Consider the following 22,240-nt stretch of genomic DNA (forward strand, 5'->3'; position numbering starts at 1 on the left):
CAACAAGCTCTCTGCTTACTTAAAGACAACATCAATTAGACATAACAAGAAATGTACAAAGTGATAAAAAAAAAATACCTGCCATGTTTCATATACTGACACAGGCCATGTTCACATAATGTACAACACCGGCCATTCTGTCACCTGGCCAGGTCATAGAACGTCCGGTGTTACTGAAGATCATCCCAGACGATACTGCAGTACCGGCCAGATGATCTTCACTTCTGCTGATTTTGGATTTGGGTGCAGCAGTGTGCACCCGCATCCGAATTCACCGCTGCACACAATGTAGCATGTGGCCGGAGCTTTGTGTGAACTGACATGTTTTAGCTGGGCCACTACCAATCGCGGCTGGAGCGTATACTATGTGTATGAGCTGAAGATCAGTGTCATTGCTGGATGTCCCACCGATAAGCTGTACGGTGGATCCTGTGGATAGCTTATCATTACATTTAGCCCAGAAAACCCCTTTAAGATGCAAAACAAATTTCAATCTCAGATAGTTAGATTAAGGATAAATTAAGGATTTTTGTATTTTTACATGAATTATTTAAAAATATACATTTATTTTCAGCAGCTTTGGAACAGATTTACTAGAAGCCATTATTTTATATGCAAGTTTGGGGCAAAATGTTGCTGCTAACTCATTAAGAGTTGCAGATGAGTTAAAATTGTAGGTAGATCCGTGGCTTCCCGCGCCGCTCAGCGTGAAATCTACTGGAGCTGCGAGCTGAGTAAACTTCAGGCACAATGTATGCAATAGCAAGACCCCATGCCTCCTTTACAATCCCACTCCCTACATGTTCTACAGTGAGCGGCTTGCACTTGTAGCTGGTCTGGATACACTGGCAATATATAGCGTCAAATAGTATAAAATAGTAAGAGGTCATTTATTTTTGCACAAAACATTGCTGCTTTTTGACACCAAAAAACTTCCATACTTAATTGAAAAACTCTTCACCCCCACACTCCCCGTCCCCCACCGCTAAAATGGTTATATAATATTTGTGTAATAATATTAATCTTCAGCTCACTAGAGTAATCAATAAAACAAACTCTCCATGAATAATGTTGAACGGACTTGGGTTGGGTTCGGCACCATTCTCCAAACACAAGCGCTCAGCAATTGGCTCTCTGTGGCTGAAGAAGTTGGATGCAGCTCCAGGGGGTCCTGGGAAACATAGATGTGGCCGATGGCTGTATGAATGTTTTCCAGGACTCCCTGGGGCTGTGTCAAACTTCTGCAGCTGAGGGCAGTCAAATGCCGAGTGTTTGGGTCCTAAGAACGTTGCCAAACCCTAACACTGTTCAACACTATCCATAAACACAATATATTTGATTTGCGGGGATCAGTGATGTCCCATAGTATTTTTAGTTCCTAGAATATGTTTTCTTGTATTTAGTTTCGGCTTGAACAGGATGATATAACATTTGGGGAAGAATATACATCCCAACAGTCCAGCGTTCGAGGTCAGGATGGCAAATATCTCCACGGCCACCATGTATTTGCCTTTGGTGCTGAGATAAGCCGGGATCATGGCTATCCAGACACTGCAGAACACCAGCATGCTGAAGGTGATGTACTTGGCCTCATTGAAACTGTCCGGTAATGTCCTGGCTAAGAAAGCTGTAATAAAACTAACAGCGGCCAGAATCCCCATATAACCCAGGACAGAGTAGAAGCAAAGATCTGACCCTTCATTACACTGAACTACCATCTTCTCCTTATAAGAGTGTGTGTCCAGCTCCTGGAAGGGGGGAGAGAGGGTCACCCAACTCATACAGATGACCCCCTGGACAGAGGAGCAGATCAGGAGCACACAGTTAGGAAGCGTTACTCCACTCCATCTGCTCCACACACTTCCAGGCTTGGTGGCTCTGAATGCCATGTAAACCATGATGGTCTTGGCCAACAATGAAGAGATGGATATTGAGAGTAATATTCCAGTAGAGATCTGACGTAACATGCAGGTTGTATCCACAGGACGACCGAGGAACAAGAAGACAGAGAGGAAGCTCAGCATGATGGAGACCAGGAGGACAAAGCTCAGGTTCTTGTTATTCGCTCTCACAATCGCCGTGTCACGTTGGGAAACAAAAATGAGAAGAATGAGAAGAGTCAGAATCCAGAAGAAAGTGGCTAAAGAGGAAAAAGCGATAGAAATGATGTCCTCAGTATAAGATAAATATTCCATCTCCTTCATCACACACAATGTTCTGTTCTCATTTGACCAGGCGTCTTCTGGACATTTCCTGCAGTTCTCACTATCTGTAATAGAAAGTCTAGGTAAGAGACGCTTATTCCTTGAGATTACAAGGACTGTGGTCATGTGCCGTCCTCTCTGCTTCAGCACCTCCCCGGTAGCCTGGCCATTTCAGAGCGCGTCCATGCCTCTCTGCTTCGGACCGGGGGACATCGTAGATACCCGACATTGCACCTGGTAACCAGGGATGACTAGGCGGGTCAACATCACTACCAAGGAGGCGCAGAACGCACCTGTGTATGTTGCGGCCTGGGGGTTTGGGTGGCACCAGGCCGCTCAGATGTTCTAGATCTTGGATCATTGGGCCGGTCCAATGAGCTGCTGGATAGAGCTCCTGATCCATTATAAGCAGTGAAAAGTACAGCAGACAGACACTGGCTATTGAGTTAAGCTCTGTCTGCTAAGTGCGCTCTCTATTGCATTTACCTGATTCTGACCTTTTTGCCTGTATACTCGACTATCCCTGTCTGATGTCTGCTTCAGTCTCTTTTCTTGACTTTGACTATTTAACGGATCTAGATTTTGTACTTTTTCTGCCTGCTGTTACCGACTTGGATTACTGACTTTGGTTTAATGGGTCTGTGTTTCATGTGCCACCTTAGTCAGTAGGGACTGTCCTTGTGGTTTTCTGCAGCCGCCTTGGACCGTCAGTGGCAGGTAGACGGGGCAGTGGGCGGGAACAGTGTAGTGCTCACTGTAGCTAACAGTAATAAGGTTTGATGTGTAAAAGAGGAAATAACAGATAGAATCTACCTGATCTATTGGAGATTTCTCCTTCTGGACATTGGGCGCAGTCATAGCAGCACATGTGTATACTAGAGGTCGCCATTTTCCTGTGTCCGGGGGAGCAGCTTGGTGAGCATTGTGACCTGGGAACCTGCAGAAACCAGAGAAGATTGGCACTGACTGCATGTGTATAATCATCTACAGAACAAGTCATTAGGAAAGGGTGAAACATTACAGCCGGTAACATCAATCCATTGTATACAGGATACATGGTGATGGCGGCGGCCTGCATCTCTCTTCTATCGGCTCATCTAACAGGACACCCTGCCCATCTCTCTCTTTTAAGTGATGCTGATCTGCTGTAAGAGAATTTCCTAATACAGTGGGGTCCAAGTTCTCTAAGTCACGTCTGGTCTTTGTATGTTACTGGGTACATCAGCCATGTGTAGTCCTACTTGGGCCCTGGGTGGAGTCATATGGAATCTATGTGACATGGCTAATAAAGAAATAAGTGGCTGCATTATATGTATTAAATGTTAGATGTATTATTCATCTAGTAATTGTATGTTTTACCCCTTACTTGACATTATACCTACTATCTATCTAGACTAGGGATGGGGAACCTTCAACCCTCCAGCTAAAGCTTCAGCAGTCCAGGCATGATAGGAATTGTAGTTTTGCAACAACCTGAGGGCCGAAGGTTCCCCATCCCCGGTCTAGACAATGTAAGTACAGTTAATATAGACAGATTGGGGCAACCTTTATGGCAAAGCTACTGAGTGATACCATTTATTACATGAATACTGTTGGATTGGGCCCTTACCTCTTAATCATTGAACGCATGGGACAAATTCTTCAGTATCTTTAGTGAAGTGAATCTTAAAGCATGTCTGACATGATCTGAGGGAGAAAATTCCCCCATTTTTTTCCCCCAAACATCTTAGTAAACACAAATATCCTTGAGGGCTAGGCACTTTTTATGTTCAATATCAGGGGAGGTCCCAGCCCAATAAACCTTGGCACTAAGAAGTAGTGACCTACACCGAATCTCTTTGATTCTACCTCTTATAATGTGACTGCAGCCTGTGAGACAAACCCGGCACCACCAGTAATGTGGTTTCAACCTCTGAGACAGACCTAGAACCTATAATAATGTGACTGCAACCTGTGAGACATACCTAGAACCTCTTATAATGTGACTGCAGCCTGTGAGACAGACCTAGAACCTCTAATAATGTGACTGCAGTCTGTGAGACAGACCTAGAACCTCTAATAATGTGACTGCAGCCTGTGAGACAGATCATTCTCTTCTGATAATGTGACTGCAGTCTGTGAGACAGATCATTCTCTTCTGATAATGTGACTGCAGTCTGTGAGACAGACCTAGAACCTCTAATAATGTGACTTCAGCCTGTGAGACAGATCATTCTCTTCTGATAATGTGACTGCAGTCTGTGAGACAGATCATTCTCTTCTGATAATGTGACTGCAGTCTGTGAGACAGATCTTTCTCTTCTGATAATGTGACTGCAGTCTGTGAGACAGATCATTCTCCTCTGATAATGTGACTGCAGTCTGTGAGACAGATCATTCTCTTCTGATAATGTGACTGTAGTCTGTGAGACAGATCATTCTCTTCTGATAATGTGACTGCAGTCTGTGAGACAGATCATTCTCCTCTGATAATGTGACTGTAGTCTGTGAGACAGATCATTCTCTTCTGATAATGTGACTGCAGTCTGTGAGACAGATCATTCTCTTCTGATAATGTGACTGCAGTCTGTGAGACAGAGCCTTCTCTTCTGATAATGTGACTGCAGTCTGTGAGACAGAGCCTTCTCTTCTGATAATCTGACTGCAGTCTGTGAGATCATTCTCTTCCATGCCATGTGCTTTGCTATAGGAGTCTTTTGTCTAGTGTATTGTTGCTTTTTGGAAATACTGGTAGGACTTTTCTAAAAATGTTAATGCTCAAATCTCTTATAAGTACTGTTCATTCACAGCAAATAAAGAAATGGCTGGGTAGCTAAGCTCACAAATCCGATGTCTTGCCAGTAACGGTATGTCCCCATTATATACTGTGGTCACTGATACTGACCCTGACTTCCCCTTTAAATAACTACTTGTTTGAAAGAAACAACTGCCACTGCTGGGTAATGTGAGAGTCACTATTGTGATGGAAACCGGCTCAGGGACTGTAGAGACTGTGAGAGGAGTAAAGTTTTTTTTTTTTTTTGAGAATATCTGGTAACCAACACAACATAGACCAGTGTGAAGCCAAGAAAATCTGCTACTATATGTATAAGAAGGAGACTGGACACTAATAAATGTTGAGGATAAAAAACATACAAGTAATACATGTAATCCTGTCGTATGAAGTTTAGGCAAATGGATGGATGCAGTGGAAGAGGCGGCAGTATAAAGGAAAGAATGGATTATTGGTATAAAAAGCTCTATGAAATAAATCTCTTCATCAGGTTGTATCTTCCAAAATGCGAAATGTGAAATGCGTTATTACATGGAACTTTTTCTGCTTATAAACTGGTTTTTATGCCAACAAACCCTCCTTCTGCTTTATACTGCTGCCTCTTCCATGGTGGGTTATACCGCAGGACCAGGACCACATCCAGTGTATTTTTTCTCTCCTTTTCCTGTGGATACTAATAAAAGTACCGACCCCTGTAATATCCAACCTGAGAAATAAACATTACAAACAGATAAACTCACTTGGTTTTGGGCGTTTTTCCATCTAATATTTTCTATGTCAATAAAGAACTGCAGATCCCCGCTAGAGTTTTGATAGTACCACCCCACTCTGTTCTCGGCCACCACTAATCTTGAGAGTGAAATATCATTACGGATGAGATACAGGGATTCTCTATCTCCTTTGTCGGTAAAGCATTTGATTTTGTCAGTGGGTTCTCTTGGACACCTCAACGCTTTTAAATAATGATGGACCTATCATGGAGATGAAGAAGACATCAATTATCTTGACATATATCTTTAGGCTTTGTTCACCCAACGTAAGTTTCATATTAATCATGGCCGTTGTTGTGATTTGCAACAACAGCCGTGATTTATACAAAACATATGTTGTATGTGTATAAATAAAATCCTGGATGGAGCATAAACACATAGTATACGCTCTGGCGGAGATTCTAACCAGTCGCACAAAAAAACTGACATGTCAGTTTTCTGCAGCCGCTATTGATTTAATAGCGGCCACAAAGAACATTCCAGTTCACACAATGGAGCGTGCGTTGCAATAGCAGAGAAAGATTCAGTTGCCTTTAGCCTTATTGCTAATATTGCAGACCCCAAAGGTCGGTATGTTATTTCGAGGTGTTCAATCAACTCTATAGAATACACTTCTGTATCATTATATGCTCCAAACTATGAACAATTGTCATTTATAAGGAAAACAATCAAACAAGTGAGAAAACACGATGGCGGCCAATTGGTCATTTCGTGAGAGAAAGGTATAACCAGCCCCCCACATATCTATGGCACTGTAACACATCTCTTATGACCCTCTCTCACTACGGACCCCAAGTATTTAACGACTTAATAGAGTTTTTTGAGCTTAATTCACCCTCTGTTTCCGATCTGATGATGCTGTGCAATGCCCATAAGGCGTATATAAGGGGTTCCTTTGTGAAGTTTGGCGCTGCTATGAAAAAGCAAAGGGAACAAAGGGTGTCAGATTTACTACAGATCAAAATCACTGACTAGCAACAAAGCACATTCTGGCCGGACGTCTTAAATCTGGACACACTAAAGCCAAGATCCCATTCCTAATCCACTCATCCACAGGGGCTAAACTCCTCTCTCCCAAAGATGGGGCAGAAGGTTTGAGGGAGAACAATGCTAAATTATACAACTGACTCTGAAGGCCGCCCTCCTATTACAGATCTAAATTGGGAATTTGGGTTGGTATAAAGGATAGTGGTATAAAAGTTCCAGGCAGATGAGTTTGAACACCCATCTGTTGGTGGTAGTCTTTCTAGATTTGGAAAGATGTAGTGACTAGCGGATTTGAGCATGTTGGTTTAGTGTCTTTCCAAAATGGCATCAGTAATAGGTGTTGTAATGTGTATGTTGTTATGGACGATTCCTCGATTTGTTCCCAAGCATTTCCCTCTCTGATCGCCACCAGCACTTAAGTTGTGATATAAGGGATGTTATATAGAAACCTTTAACCTTTGGGACCCCCGCATGTCTGTGCTTAAGTAGTAAGTGGGCTGCAATACGGGGAAGGGAAAGGGGAAGGCATACAGCATCATCCAAAAGACACCTGGAAGACCCTGGCAGTACGATCCTGTACTGCATCCAGAATCTGCCCCTGCCTTCCTCTCCTCACTGCTCTGGAGATTATCAACTCCAGATATCTAAAGGCTTCTTCCAAATTCCTGCCTCTCAATAGATTCCTCCAATAGATCCACCAAATCCAGAGTCTCAGGGTCTAGCCTATCTGGTAGGCTCGCCCAAAGCTCTCTTGCTGACGGCACTGGCAATTGGAATTGGGTCTCAGACACCCAATCACCACTCCAACGATTCTGTCTTTGACTGGGACCACTTTCTGTCACCTTGGCCGCTTACACTGGCTGTACCCTGAGAAGGGTCAGATTTTTTGGCATGCTTGGGCATTTTGGCCCCCTATAATGGGACCCAACTAAAATATAACTTTTAATCTAACATACAAATAAAATCTATGTATCAAACATACACACAACAGTCAAACTGCTACGGTATAAACATATGCAGCAGGACCAACCCAGATCTTAGTCACTGAATATGGTGGAGCAGTATGCTGTTGCTATTTTAAATCTGCCTATAGCCTCTTCAACATGTTATCCGCAGCCTCCTCAGCCTCCTCAGGAAGAATTACTATCCATAAACATGTCAATTCTTTGGGCGGACAGCAGATTGAGCTTCAGAATATCATTGACTCAATGGGACTGGTGGAACTTCAAGTGGAGCCCGCTGAGCGATCTCCACTTGAAATGTCCGCTGGTGTTCCTTAGTGGAAACATACCCTTAGAAAAATAGTGTCAATTTTTAAACAAATAAGAAAAGTTTTTATTAATTTATACTTTTACTTCTCCAAGTGACTTAAGTGATAATTTAAAGGACTTTTCTGGTCATAATAGACTGATGAGCTACTCATAGGATACCTTAGACACTGCAGGGTCTTAATACCCCGCTCCCCCACTGATCAGCTGATCAGCCTTTGCACCACACAATGAACTGAGATTGACTCTCATCGCTGTGTAGCAGTGGTGACCAGTAACTACAGCTCAGCGTCTATTCAGTTAAATGGCGCTAAGGTGCATTTACAGGACACCACCGCTACACAGTGACCAGAGACTAATTTCTCTTACTGTGTAGTACAGGCTCCGATCAGCTGATCACTGTGGGCACAGGTGGCCCAAAATCCTTTTAATGACTTGTAGATTGCACTGCAATAGTCGTATATTGAAGTGCATTGCTCTTTCCTCTTCTGCAACATCCTGTCCTCAGTGGGGTGCACTAGATGTAGGGATGGGGGAAACTTTTTAAATAAGTTTTGTTTCTATCTTTATTGTTTTTTGCATGAATACATAAAATACAGTAATACTATACAGTATAATGGTCACCTTGTGCACATTTTGATATATCTGATCTGTAGCCCGATGGTCATTACAGATGTAGATATAGTGTACGGCAGATATCAGGTATTTTACAGAGAGATACATTTGGAAAGTGTTTGAATAAGTTAAAAATAAAGCATGACGATCCAATCGTTCTGTTCCATTACATTTACGGAGAGATCTTTTATAAACCATAGATAACAATTTATCCTTTGCTTCTATTCCTGAAGAACAACTAAACATCTTAATCCAGAGATGCTTGAGGAGCATGTCATTGGGATTCTTCAAGGGATGGACGCTTCTCATGTAACTTTCCATATCTGGTATATGTTCTGGATGAACATCAAATGTTAAACTAAGATTGAATGTCTGTTGGTAATCTAATACTGTGATCATATAAGGAGAGAAGGTGGGATTAATGATGACGGTTCTGTCACGTATCAGATATTTAACATTATGGAAGAATTTTTCCATCTGGTTAGAAAAAGTTCCACATATTAGAATGATCTGGGCGGATGACTCCTGGATTTTGCTGCCAATCTTCTCCATTAAACTGTCTAACTGATTTTTATATTTTATATTTTTGAAGGCAAAGGCCACACAGATGCCACGACTGGTGAGAAGATTTGTCAGCAGACGTGTTTCTCTTTCTCCAGCTTCATCATCAGAGTATAATATTCCAACCCAGTTCCATCCAAAGTAGCTCACAAAATGAGATATGACAGAATAGGTTGTGTGGATATTGGGTGTGGTTCGGAAAAAAGTCGGGAACAGATGTCTGTCACTTAGCAATGGGTCTGTTGCTCCGTAACTAATCTGTATAGAAAATTATAAAAGTATTGGTTATAACCTTTACCAGATAAATACGATGCTTAGAAACAAAAAAAAACGTGTAGCTAACAACACTGAAGGACATAGACCATAACCTAAGAACACAGACAGTAATGTTACACTTAGGTTTGCGTTGTGATATTGTACTGCACTCCTGAAGTAGGGATAAGTTATCCTAAGATAAGGCTGGCTACAGCTGTATTCCCAGTGGCAAAGCTACAAGGGTTGCAGCGGTCACCACTGCAACCCGTCCCGCCACAAGGGGGGGCCCGCATTCAGCAGAAGAAGAGTCTCAACAGGGGAGCAGGTTGTTAGGCGAGTTGTGTGTGTCTGTTTTTTTTTTAATCTGCTGTGCACTGTGAGGGGAGAAGGGGCCATCTATAAGGGGGAGGGGGTGAAAGAGGGTGCCATCTATAAGGGGGGGAAGAGGGCTCCATCCATAAGGGGGGCGAAGAGGGGGCCATCTATAAGGGGGGGGCGAAAAGGGGGCTATCTATAAGGGGGGGCGAAGAGGGGGCAATCTATAAGGGGGGCGAAGAAGGGGCCATCTATAAGGGGGGGGCGAAGAGGGGGACATCTATAGGGGGGGCGAAGAGGGGGCCATCTATAAGGGGGGAAGTGGGGGACATCTATAAGGAAGGAAAGAGGGGGCCATCTATAAGGAGGGGAAGAGGGGGACATCTATAAGGGGGAAGAGGGGGACATCTATAAGGGGGGAGAGAGGGCCATCTGTAAGGGGGGTAAGAGGGGGCCATCTATAAGGGGGGGAAAGGAGGCGATCTATAAGGGGGGGAGAGGGAGTCATCTATAAGTGAGGGGAGAGAGACGGGGCCATCTATAAGGGAGGGAGAAGGGGCAATCTATAAGGGAGGGGGGGAGAGGGCCATCTATAAGGGGGTGTAAGTAAGGGGGGAGAGGGGGCCATCTATAAGGAGGGAGAGGGGGCCATTTATAAGGGAGGGGAGAGAGACGGGGCCATCCATAAGGGGAGGAGAAGGGGCCATCTACAAGGGAGGGGGGAGAGGGGGCCATCTACAAGGGGGTATAAGTAAGGGGGGGGAAGGCCATCTATAAGGGGGGGCAACATAGGGGGAGGCCATCTACAAGGGGGTATAAGTAAGGGGGGGAGAAGGGACCATCTATAAGGGAGGAGGGAGCCATCGATAAGGGGGTATAAGTAAGGGTAGGGAGAGGGCCATCTATAAGGGGGGCAACATAGGGGGAGAGGGGGCCATCTACAAGGGGGTATAAGTAAGGGGGGAAAAGGGGCCATCTATAAGGGGGCGGGGAGGGAGCCATCGATAAGGGGGTATAAGTAAGGGTAGGAAGAGGGCCATCTATAAGGGGGGCAACATAGGGGGAGAGGGGGCCATCTATAAGGGGGGGCAACATAGGGGGAGAGGGGGCCAACTATAAGGGGGACAACATAGGGGGAGAGGGGGCCATCTATGGGGGGGCAACATAGGGGAGAGGGAGCCATCTATAAGGGGACAACATAGGGGTGAGGGCGCCATCAATAAGGGGACAACACGGGGCCATCTATAAGGGGGACAACATAGGGGTGCCATCTATAAGGGGGACTACACAGGGGGCGTATATAATAGGGCATGCATAGAAGTGGGCATCTACTATAGTGGACTACACAGATGGGACATCTATAAGGAGGGGCTACAGAGAGGAGGACCATATACTATATGGGATGCACAGAGGGTGTCATCTACTATAGGGGACTACACAGAAGGGGGCTCTCAAGTAGATGCACATGGGGCCATCTATATGTAAGACTGAACAAGGGGCCATCTATAAGATGGGTGGCTACATAGAGGAGGGGCATATACTATAGGGGATACTCAGAGGGGGACCATCTATAAGGAGGCGCATATACTATAAGGACGTCACATAGAGTCAGCCTACCCACTAAATCAGGGCGTAAAGAGGCCAATACAGATGAGGATGGTGCCAGAGCGAGGACCCTAATATTTCTGTCTGGCAGATTCTGTGGATTCTTGCCTCTGAGAAGTTCTCATAATATTCCAGGGCAGAAGAAGAAGAAGAAGATGAAAAGGGAAGAACTCTAATCAGAGAAGACGTCTCATGTGAGTCACTGGATATAGCTGCACTGTAATGTATATGGTGTACAGAACCTGTGTAGAGCTGGGTACCTCTATATGACTGTATGAGGTGAAAGTGATCTGTGTACAGTGGATTATTCAGCAGCGGTGGTGTTAGACAGTATGTGGTGGTGTTAGTCAGTATGTGTCACGATTTGGTCAGTAACAATATGGTGGTGATGGTAGTGGTTGTGGTGTGGCGGTAATATTTCCTTCCTATATACTGGTATTATTGGCAATATTGGTCTCAGTATACAGGATTTTGTCAGTAACAGTATGGCAGTAATGTGTATGGTGATAATATTTTCTCTTCCTATATGCTGGTGTTATTGGTAATATCTGTCTTGGTATATATATATATATATATATATATATATATATATACATAAATATATATATATATATATATGCCATTTTTCACTGCGACATCAGTGATTGTATCACCCACGAAGGATATAACTACCACCCGAAGAAGCACGAGAAAAGTCAGCAAGTTCCCGCCAAACTCAATACCATCCACAGGTGGATCCTAAAGTCAATCGAGTCTTTCCAGGGGGACTCCTAAAGGTGCTACACCCTTCCCCTAACATCACCGAATCGGCCATCTTGGAAGAGGCCGCTGTCCATAGACTTTTATTGTGCCCAATGTTGCCGCCTACCTAAAGTGATGACTACTTGGCAGATGCTGACAAGATGGCAGATGGTGAACAGCATATGTTGGATGTTACTGAGAAATCGATCACGGAGATCTTCAGAGCCATGGCCCGCTGGTCAGCCGTGATACCACAGCCACCAGCCTGGCGCTGCCGCTCCGTCCTCTGGTTATGCAGCCTACTCCATGGTTGGAAGCCTGCTATGACTCTGACTACTTCGAATACCACAGCCCAGAGGATGAGAACGATGTATACTCAGAGTTCACTGCTTTTGAGGCAGAATACGTTGCCGAGCCTGACCCGACAGATGAGGAACTTACTGCTGTCCCAGCGCCCCCGGGTAGCAACGGCTTCAAGTACCCTTATGCAAGGCCACCGCCTATCCCTCCACTACTACAGTGGTCCTGCGGGAATGAGCCTGAGGTACTGCAGGAGTTGTCTCCTGGCTTCTTCACAGAAGTTCCAGTGCCTTACCCTCATCTGGCGGCGGAGGAGGAAGAGACCTGGCCACATCCAAGCCTGGTGGTGCCAATGTGGTGTCCCACCATGGGTGTTTCTGTTTTGAACACCCCTCGCAAAAGCCTGTTACTTCAAAACTAAAGTGGTAATGAAGTCAAGTATAAGTTTTGCTACTAGATGTCAGTATTATGTATATTTATGTATGATGCCCAGCTGTAGTCATATAAGGGTTATTGTATTGTATTTTGTGATTCTGTACCCCAATGAGAGAGACTATTTCCTTCTACCTATCTCTAACCTCCTTTCTTCTCCACCACTCACAGGAGCTGTTACATACACCCTGTAGGAAGTTGTCACATGGGGAGAGGAAGTGTAAGTGCTGCTATAAGAGGGGCTGAGGGGTCAGTGCTGCTATTAGAGGAGCTGAGGGGTCAGTGCTGCTATTAGAGGAGGAGCTGAGGGGTCAGTGCTGCTATAAGAGGGGCTGAGGGGTCAGTGCTGCTAATAGAGGAGCTGAGGGGTCAGTGCTGCTATTAGAGGAGGAGCTGAGGGGGTCAGTGCTGCTATTAGAGGAGCTGAGGGGTCAGTGCTGCTATTAGAGGAGGGGCTGAGGGGTCAGTGCTGCTATTAGAGGGGCTGAGGGGTCAGTGCTGCTATTAGAGGGGCTGAGGGGTCAGTGCTGCTATTAGAGGAGGAGCTGAGGGGTCAGTGCTGCTATTAGAGGAGGAGCTCAGGGGTCAGTGCTGCTATTAGAGGAGGGGCTGAGGGGTCAGTGCTGCTATTAGAGAGGCTGAGGGGTCAGTGCTGCTATTAGAGAGGCTGAGGGGTCATTGCTGCTATTAGAGGGGCTGAGGGGTCAGTGCTGCTATTAGAGGAGCTGAGGGGGTCAGTGCTGCTATTAGAGAGGCTGAGGGGTCAGTGCTGCTATTAGAGGGGCTGAGGGGTCAGTGCTGCTATTAGAGGAGCTGAGGGGTCAGTGCTGCTATTAGAGGAGGAGCTGAGGGGTCAGTGCTGCTATTACTAACCTGTGAGTATGGATAGATCCCCAGGATCTGGGCTATAGGTAAAGTGGTTGATGAGTAATGATCCCCAATAAATCCAACAACCACCTTCTTCTTCCGAGTGCAGGAGTAGTTGGGGACAATGTGTCCGGGCCCAGATAATATCTGTAAGATGTTCCTTATGGCCTTCCTGGGATCTGCACAGGAGTCATAGATGTGATATCCCAGAGTCAGGTTTGGGAGAATAGACAGATTCTTATTCATCTCCTCCACAGAATAGAAGAAAGACAATAGATTCTTATAATAATAAATGATTGGACTGTAAAGTAAGGAGATTGATTTACTGACAAGAAACACAGATCACATAGAAATGTACATTGTGCAGGTGAGATGTGTTAGTGTGGCGTCCAGTCTGTTAGATTCGGGTTATTTAGCAGCTTTGTTACATTTCCGAAAGCAGGAAAAAAGCAATAACTAAAGCAATAAAAAACCAAGTACTATGATTACAAGTCATACGTTTTTTCACATGTGTTTTTTCTTTCCTGCTCTTCAAAAAAAAAAAAGAAAGAAAAAAAAATACACTTGAAGCTTACTGAGGATTGTCTGAATAATGTTATACTAACTACTTAGCATCGAGACTTACAAAGATTTTTTGAGTAGTATATCTCATTATTATCAGTCAAAACCAGGACTGGACCTAGCATGAAGGGAAGAGAACTAGAACGATAGATTTTCCCCTCTTTTTGGACCCACTACGTTTGTTTGTTTGTTTGTTTTTTGCTGTTTGCTGTGTGTGACAACTGTATTTTCCAATAGACTTACATAGATATTATTAGATAGGAAGATGGCATTTTTTTTATTTACATTTATAATAAATTCAATGGCACTTACTAGAAACAAAACTGGATATTAAAGTTCTCTCGGAATGAATATATCGTGAAAGTGTTGACAGTGACAACTCCTCCAATGATAACGTCTCCATCCTGTACATATTCATAATCATCCGCAGGTTTTTCTATCTGGAGCCTACAGGCCGGAGACTGACATGAGACTGTCCGAGGAGTCACACACAGGAATAACACAGAGAATAAAACCTTTGGGACAAGAGTAATCGATAATTTTGAATAAAATGATGAAATATATAAAGTATCAGGTCCGACATAAAGATGTAATATCTCCTGGATGGCAGCATGAAGTAATATAGTGACCGGCAGTAACTTGTGCAGCATCTTAGTGTCACTGCAGCCTGAGCCAATCCTCCCCCTTATATACACAGCTCTGCTCACTATCATACATGGAGTCCTAATATTACACTCAGGTCTCATATGTTATCGTGGTAAATATATTCTCTACTCTAATTTTCTCTTAAAAGTAGAATAAGATAATAAAAAAAATGGAAGAAATAAATCATTGAACAATTTCATTAACACTTGCAGAGACGAGACTACACTATATGGCCATAAGTATGGGAAGCCTTCCTAGGTCCTGGAAGCAGATGTGTAATCCCCAAAGATGAACATCGGCAGTAGAATGGGTCACACTGAAGAGCTCAATAACCATGAGTGTGACCATGCCGGTGTAGGATATCACCATTGCCACCAGTCAGTTAGTGAAGTTACTGGTCTGTGAGATCTGCCCAGGGCGACTATAAGAGCAAGTCTTCTGACGGGAAGGTGTCTAGGTAACTACAGCTCAGTGGTGGACCATGCAGACCTACAAAGCGTGGTGGCCGAGTGCTGGATCATAAAACCATTTGCCATTGTGTTCATTATTACAGAGTTCTGAAAGGTCAGGCTTTTATAATCCACAGTGAGTTTAATGGAGAAACATATGTAGAGCATCTTTCTAATGCCCCATTTGTAGGTAGTTTTCCCTTCAAGTCAGTCATTTATTTCGCCTAACTGATAGTATTAGTCTCTCAGGTGAAGTCTCTAAAGGGGTCACACATGATGTTGTGTCTGGCTATCAATGTAAGTGCGATGCCCTGACCCGTGAGGGCTACTCCGCAGTGCAGGTGTTACTAGCAGGCAGGAACCGGGCAGCTGCAGGGTATAGAGTTGTCACGGTAATGGCACGAGGGTGGCACAGCTGTAGGCCAGTCTGCGGTTCTATGTGGGACACTGGGCATGCGATTCTTCGCTGTACCTAGTCGGAGCACCAGATAAGGGACACCAATGCCAGGGTTCAGTAACAGCGGTGGTTACAAGTTTATTGTAACTGAGGTAACTGGTAGCAACAGTCTCTTCCGGATGCAACCGGGTATATAGCAGGGTTAAACAGACAGAGCAAAGGTGGTGCTGCATAGGCTGAGGTGAAGCGTGCCGGATGATGGGGGTAGTAGTGACAGAGGAATAGAGAGGCTGGGTGGATTATAATACTTGTGGTGAATATCTTGAGTTGATGAGGAGATGGAGAGCAGGAACGACACCCAGATGAGAGGATACTCCAGGCACTTGAGCAGGCGGACAGCCAGGAACTGTTACAGCAGAGCACCGAGTCCACTCTTCTAAAGGTGAACAGGGCCGCAGGAACACATCTGTCCTCTCTGAGGAAGAGGGCAGAACTTACACAGACATCCTATTCCCTTTGTGGCAGGGAATAAACTGACTTGCAAGAGGAAGTCACATGGTAACCCCTGGCCAAAGCTCGACGGCCATTGGAGGAACCATGGTTACGGGGCACGGTCACGTGATCACCAGCCTTTGCATACCACTACACATAGTTATGCACACAAAATATACACATGAACCTGAGAGTAATAGGGACTACACAGTAAACAGTAGCAGTGCATCTAGTTTCCAGGACAGGCATGGCTATAGCAATAAAAGCAGACTTAAAGTGAGAAACTGACAGCCTGTTCTGGGACACTGCATAAGCCCCCATATTATCGTGTCATACAGGATCCTAGCAGGAGTCTTCCTACATCTTTCCTTAGGATAAGCCCTCCCCCCTATGACACCCATAAATAGGTAAAACTAGTTCAATGTTACATTTTATCTTTATGGGGAGCACGTCTGGGTGTGTTTTGGACTACTGACCCTAATGTTTTGGGTGGTATACTGCACCTTCTTGTAACTTCCTCATTGCCCCTATTGCCTCCCCTTGTATCACTCTCTCTAGTTCCTCACCTCCAGCTGGTGCCTCACTATCCTTACTGATTCCACTGTCCATACTCCCCCTTCCTGTCACTACCTCACTGTCCATACTACCCCTTCCTGTCACTATCTCACTGTCCATACCCCACTTCCTGTCACTATCTCACTGTCTATACTCCCCCTTTCTGTCACTACCTCACTGTCCATACTCTCCCCCTTCCTTTCACTGCTATTGTCAAATGCCTTTCTATCCCTATTGACCCCTATCCTGTTACATGCCTTATAGATCCTACTCCCCTGTCGTGTCACTGCCTCATTGACTCTAGTTATCCTACTCTTTTTTTGTATGACTGTCCCTAATGCCCACCCTGCTATTACTGTCAATAGTAATCCCTCGCTCCTCACAGTCCCTACTGCTCTTTCTCATCACTGCCCCCTTTTCAATCCTGACCCCTTTTGTTACTCCCTTTTTGCCTCCCCCATTAATGCTTTACTGTCCCTGCTGCTCCCCCTCCTGGTCTTAGCTGCTTTCCCTCATGTCCCTCCCTACCTCACTGTCCCTACTCTGCCATCCTGTCATTGCCTCACTGTCTTAGCTGCTTCCTCTTATGTCACTGCCTCACTTTCGAAACTTTGCCCAATTCTCTCTAGTCTCAAGTCTTTCTTCCTACTGCTCTCTTTTCAATACATCTCTGTCCCTTTTGCTTCCTCCTGTTATTTTTTCTCATCCTACTTTCCTCTTTTGTAACCGCCTCAATGTTGTCATTGCCTCTCTATGTTATTCCTCTCTGTCCCACTGCCCCCTCCTGTCACTGCCTTAGGGCCCTATTCCACAGGTTGATTATCGTTCGGATAATCGTTAAAGTGTTCGGTAGAATAGCAGTTAACGATTAAACGACGAACGAGAAATCGTTGATGGCTTAATAAGACCTGGACCTATTTTTATCGTTGCTCGTTCGCAAATCATTTGCATGTAATAAGACGTCGTTCGCAGTAGCAACGAACGCAATAGCGACGACAAGACGACAGCAAGAACGGTCATAAGTAACGATCATCATTCCATGTAAATGGGTGAACGATTTTAGGCCGTTTGAGATCGTTTATCGTTAACGATTATGCGAACGATAATCGTCCGATTGGAAAGGGGCCCTTACTGTCCCTATTCCTCCCTTTTGTCACTGCATCACTCTACCTACTCCCTCACTGTGTGGTAGTGCCCTACTGTTCCTACTGTTTCTCTTGTCACTGCCTCGCTGTCTCTTCTGCTTCCCTTACTGTCGCTTCCTCACTGTTTCTACTTCCCCAATCCTGTTGCTGCATCTGTCCCTACTCCTCCCTTATGTCACTGCCTCACTGTCCCTACTCCTCTCTCCTGTCACTGCCTCACTGTCCCTACTCCTCCCTCCTGTCACTGCCACACTGTCCCTACTCCTCCCTCCTGTCACTGCCTCACTGTCCCTACTCCTCCCTCCTGTCACTGCCACACTGTCCCTGCTCCTCCCTCCTGTCACTGCCTCACTGTCCCTACTCCTCCCTTATGTAACTGTCTCACTGTCCCTACTCCTCCCTTATGTAACTGTCTCACTTTCCCTGCTCCTCCCTTATGCCACTGCCTCACTGTCCCTGCTCCTCCCTCCTGTCACTGTCTCACTGTCCCTGCTCCTCCCTTATGTCACTGCCTCACTGCCCCTGCTCCTCCCTTATGTCACTGCATCACTTACCCTGATCCTCCCTTATGTCACTGCCTCACTGTCCCTGCTCCTCCCTTATGTCACTGCCTCACTGCCCCTGCTCCTCCCTTATGTCACTGCCTCACTGTCTTTGCTCCTCCCTTATGTCACTGCATCACTGTCCCTGCTCCTCCCTTATGTCACTGCATCACTGTCCCTGCTCCTCCCTTATGTCACTGCATCACTGTCCCTGCTCCTCCCTTATGTCACTGCCTCACTGCCCCTGCTCCTCCCTTATGTCACTGCATCACTGTCCCTGCTCCTCCCTTATGTCACTGCCTCACTGCCCCTGCTCCTCCCTTATGTCACTGCATCACTGTCCCTGCTCCTCCCTTATGTCACTGCATCACTGTCCCTGCTCCTCCCTTATGTCACTGCATCACTGTCCCTGCTCCTCCCTTATGTCACTGCCTCACTGTCCCTGCTCCTCCCTTATGTCACTGCCTCACTGTCCCTGCTCCTCCCACCTGTCACTGTCTCACTGTCCCTGCTCCTCCCTTATGTCACTGCCTCACTGCCCCTGCTCCTCCCTTATGTCACTGCCTCACAGTCCCTGCTCCTCCCTTATGTCACTGCATCACTGTCCCTGCTCCTCCCTTATGTCGCCGATCACTCTACCTACTCCCCCCCCCCCGTGGTAGTGCCCTACTGTTTCTCTCGTCACTGCCTCGCGGTCTCTTCTGCTTTCCTTCCTCACTGTTCCTACTTCCCCAATCCTGTTGCTGCATCTGTCCCTTCTTCTCCCTCCTCTTATTTCCTTACTGTCCCTATTGCTTACCCTCTTGCTAATCACTCACTGTTCCTTCATCCTCCACTTCTGTCACTCTCTCTGTGGCCCAATTGCTCTCTCCTGTCATTGACTCTCTGACTATGCTGCTTCCCCTCCTGTCATTGCCTCACTAACCCTACTTCCCCAATTCCTGTCACTATCTTACAGTTCTGCCTCCCTCAGTAAAGGCCTTACAGTCCGTTTCTCCCATACTCCAGGCAATATCTCTCTGCCCTTCTGCCCCCATCACTGCCTCACTGTTGCTGCTTCACCCACTCCTATCACTCCATTACTTTCACTAATGCCCAGCACCATCGTGTAACTGCTCGGCTAATCCTAATATAGTCAAGGAGTGGGTGCAGCTCACTAGAACCTCTATGTTCAGGTCAAAATAGGCAGTAATGACCCTAGTTTACTAAACATCAAATGGAAAAAATAGAAGAGTGCCTAGACCTCTAAGCTGTGATTGTGGATATATTGTCAGAGATAAAGAATAAAGTAACAACGCTCAATATAACAGTAAAAATAGATCTACAATCAAAAATGTATTATTAATTAGTGCTAATACGATAAAAACTTCACAAACATTGTAATCATGAAAATCAAGGTACCAATATACCAAAAAGCTGCGTTCACACTACGTATATTTCAGTCAGTATATTTCAGTCAGTATTGCAACCAAAACCAGGAGTGGATCAAAAACACAGAAAGGATCTGTTCACATAATGGTGAAATTGAGTGGATGGCTGCCATATAATGGCAAATATTTGCTGTTATTTTAAAACAACGGCTGTTATATTGAAATAATGGCCGTTATTTACTGTTATATGGCGGCCATCCACTCAATTTCACCATTGTGTGAACAGAGCCTTTCTGTGTTTTTAATCCACTCCTGGTTTTGGTTGCTATACTGACTGAAATATACGTAGTGTGAACGCAGCCTTTAAGGGCGCTTGTGGTAAAAAACAATAATAGCGGTATCTGTAAAAAAATCACTCCTAAAGCAAAGGTTACAAGGATTCCTTGGTGTTAGTCAGTATAGGTGGTTCTGTATTGAAGAGAGCGGCATGCAGTCCCCGCTTCTCAGTTGTGGCGGACTAGAAGTCTCAGTCAGTTACATATATAGTTACATAGTTACATAGTTAATACGGTTGAAAAAAGACACATGTCCATCAAGTTCAACCAAGGAGGGGATGGATACAGGGAAGGGGGAGGGGTGATAGGTTCTATACATATGCATTTATATTATTTTGCTCTAAGAACTTGTCCAGGCCGGTTTTGAAGCCCTCTACTGTTTTTGCTGTGACCAGATCCTGTGGTGACTGTTCCACAGATTCACAGTTCTCATGGTAAAGAAGGCTTGTCGCCTCCGGAGATTGAGCCTTTTTTTCTCCAGGCGGAGGCAGTGCCCTCTTGTCCTTTGAGGGGGTTTTACCTGGAACATCTTTTCCCCATATCTCTTGTAGGGGCCATTTATATATGTAAATAAATTAATCATATCTCCTCTTAAACGTCTCTTCTCCAGACTAAACAAATGTAATTCTTTTAATTTCTCCTCATAACTAAGATGCTCCATTCCCCTTATTAGTTTAGTTGCCCGTCTTTGTTCCCTCTCCAGCTCTAGAACGTCCTTTTTATGAATCGGGTTCCAAAACTGGACGGCGACTCCAGATGAGGCCGCACCAAAGCTTTATAAAGCGGTAATATTATATCCCTGTCCCGAGAGTCCAGGCCTGGTATATACATGAATATATCCTGCTGGCCTTAGAAGCCGCTGACTGACATTGTGTGCTGTTCTGTAGTCTATTATCTACAAGTACACCCAGATCCTTCTCTATCAGCGACTCTCCCAGAATAACTCCCCCCCCCAGGACATATGATGCATGCGGGTTATTAGTACCCAGGTGCATAACTTTACATTTATCCACGTTGAACCTCAAGTTGACGCCCAAACACTCAGTGTGTCTAAGTCATCCTGTAACATCTGCTCATCCTCCATAGACTGTACTGTACTACAAAGCCTGTAACATCTGCACATCCTATATAGACTGTACTGTACTACAAAGCCTGTAACATCTGCACATCCTCCATAGTGTACTGTACTACAACTGTCTGATTCTTTGCTGATTCTACTCGGGGAGATAGGAATAAGACACAATGTGTTTTTTGCCGGCCAACACTTCTCACCATTCCTGACCTCCTCTCCGGGGCTGATATTCCTAAGTGTCACTCGTCTCCTCTATCTGGCTGCCCGTCCTCGTGGTCTTCTCGTTCTTCGCGTGGCTTTGTTGTCGTCTACAGTAGTTATAGTAGAATTAACAGTGCTGGGTCCTAGTGCCGATATGTAAAAGTATGATGCCGGGGCCTGTGGCAATGGCGCTCATATTCCGCAATGTTCTTAGTAAATGTGATACTTGATACAGATAGTTCATAACAGTGATACTGTATATCCATGATTTATTCTTTGGTGTGCCAAATGTGTTTCCGAACCGGCATGGGTTCCCTCTTCAGTGGCTCTTGTATAAATATGAGTATGTATGTATATATATATATATATATATATATATATATATATATATACTTTTTTCCCAGTGCTCTCTCACCGCACAGGGCCACCATCAGAATCCTTTCTCCGTATTCCCCAGCCGAGCCTTGTGCTTCCCCACTCAGCACACTCACTGTATAAAAGGCAGGGCCGATTCTGGGGTCTCTGCCGCCTGAAGCAAACCTCAGGCGGCCGCCCCCTCAGTGACGGCCGGCATCGCCTGTCCCACGCTGCAGGCGGCCTGCGCTCTCCTCTGTCTGCACATCCCATTAGGTCCCGCGACGTCACCTTGCAGCTGTCATGGACCTCCAGGCTGTGGTGCATGAGTGGGGTGATTGGGTCACGCGGATCGACCGGGGCAGGAAGGGGGGGGGTGTTGGGGGGTTGGTAGTGTTTGCGGTTTGATGCGCCACCCGCATCGCATCA

General features: G+C 45.4%; 1 protein-coding gene across 1 annotated transcript; it reads right to left on the reverse strand.

The window, feature by feature from the left end:
- Nucleotides 1-1,349: 1,349 nt before the first annotated feature.
- Nucleotides 1,350-15,516, reverse strand: LOC138789167 (vomeronasal type-2 receptor 26-like). Its single transcript, XM_069967770.1, has 7 exons — nucleotides 15,393-15,516; nucleotides 14,567-14,726; nucleotides 13,700-13,994; nucleotides 8,813-9,436; nucleotides 5,718-5,948; nucleotides 3,018-3,141; nucleotides 1,350-2,269 (listed from the first exon to the last, which is right to left on the reverse strand). Exons 1-7 carry the CDS (start codon nucleotides 15,514-15,516, stop codon nucleotides 1,350-1,352), a joined length of 2,478 nt encoding a protein of 825 aa, XP_069823871.1.
- Nucleotides 15,517-22,240: the final 6,724 nt, after the last annotated feature.

This window comes from Dendropsophus ebraccatus, chromosome 4 (genome assembly GCF_027789765.1).
Source record: "Dendropsophus ebraccatus isolate aDenEbr1 chromosome 4, aDenEbr1.pat, whole genome shotgun sequence".
Lineage (NCBI taxonomy): Eukaryota > Metazoa > Chordata > Amphibia > Anura > Hylidae > Dendropsophus > Dendropsophus ebraccatus.

Bases quoted from the DNA above. Each gene is read 5' to 3' on its own strand.
- LOC138789167 (XM_069967770.1), bottom strand. From the start codon at position 15,516: ATGCTCTACATATGTTTCTCCATTAAACTCACTGTGGATTATAAAAGC. The intron at 9,437-13,699 runs GTTAGTAATAGC...TTTTCTATACAG, and splicing joins GGATCTATCCATACTCACAG to ATTAGTTACGGAGCAACAGA. The intron at 5,949-8,812 runs GTTTATAAAAGA...TCTCCATGATAG, and splicing joins AGGATAAATTGTTATCTATG to GTCCATCATTATTTAAAAGC.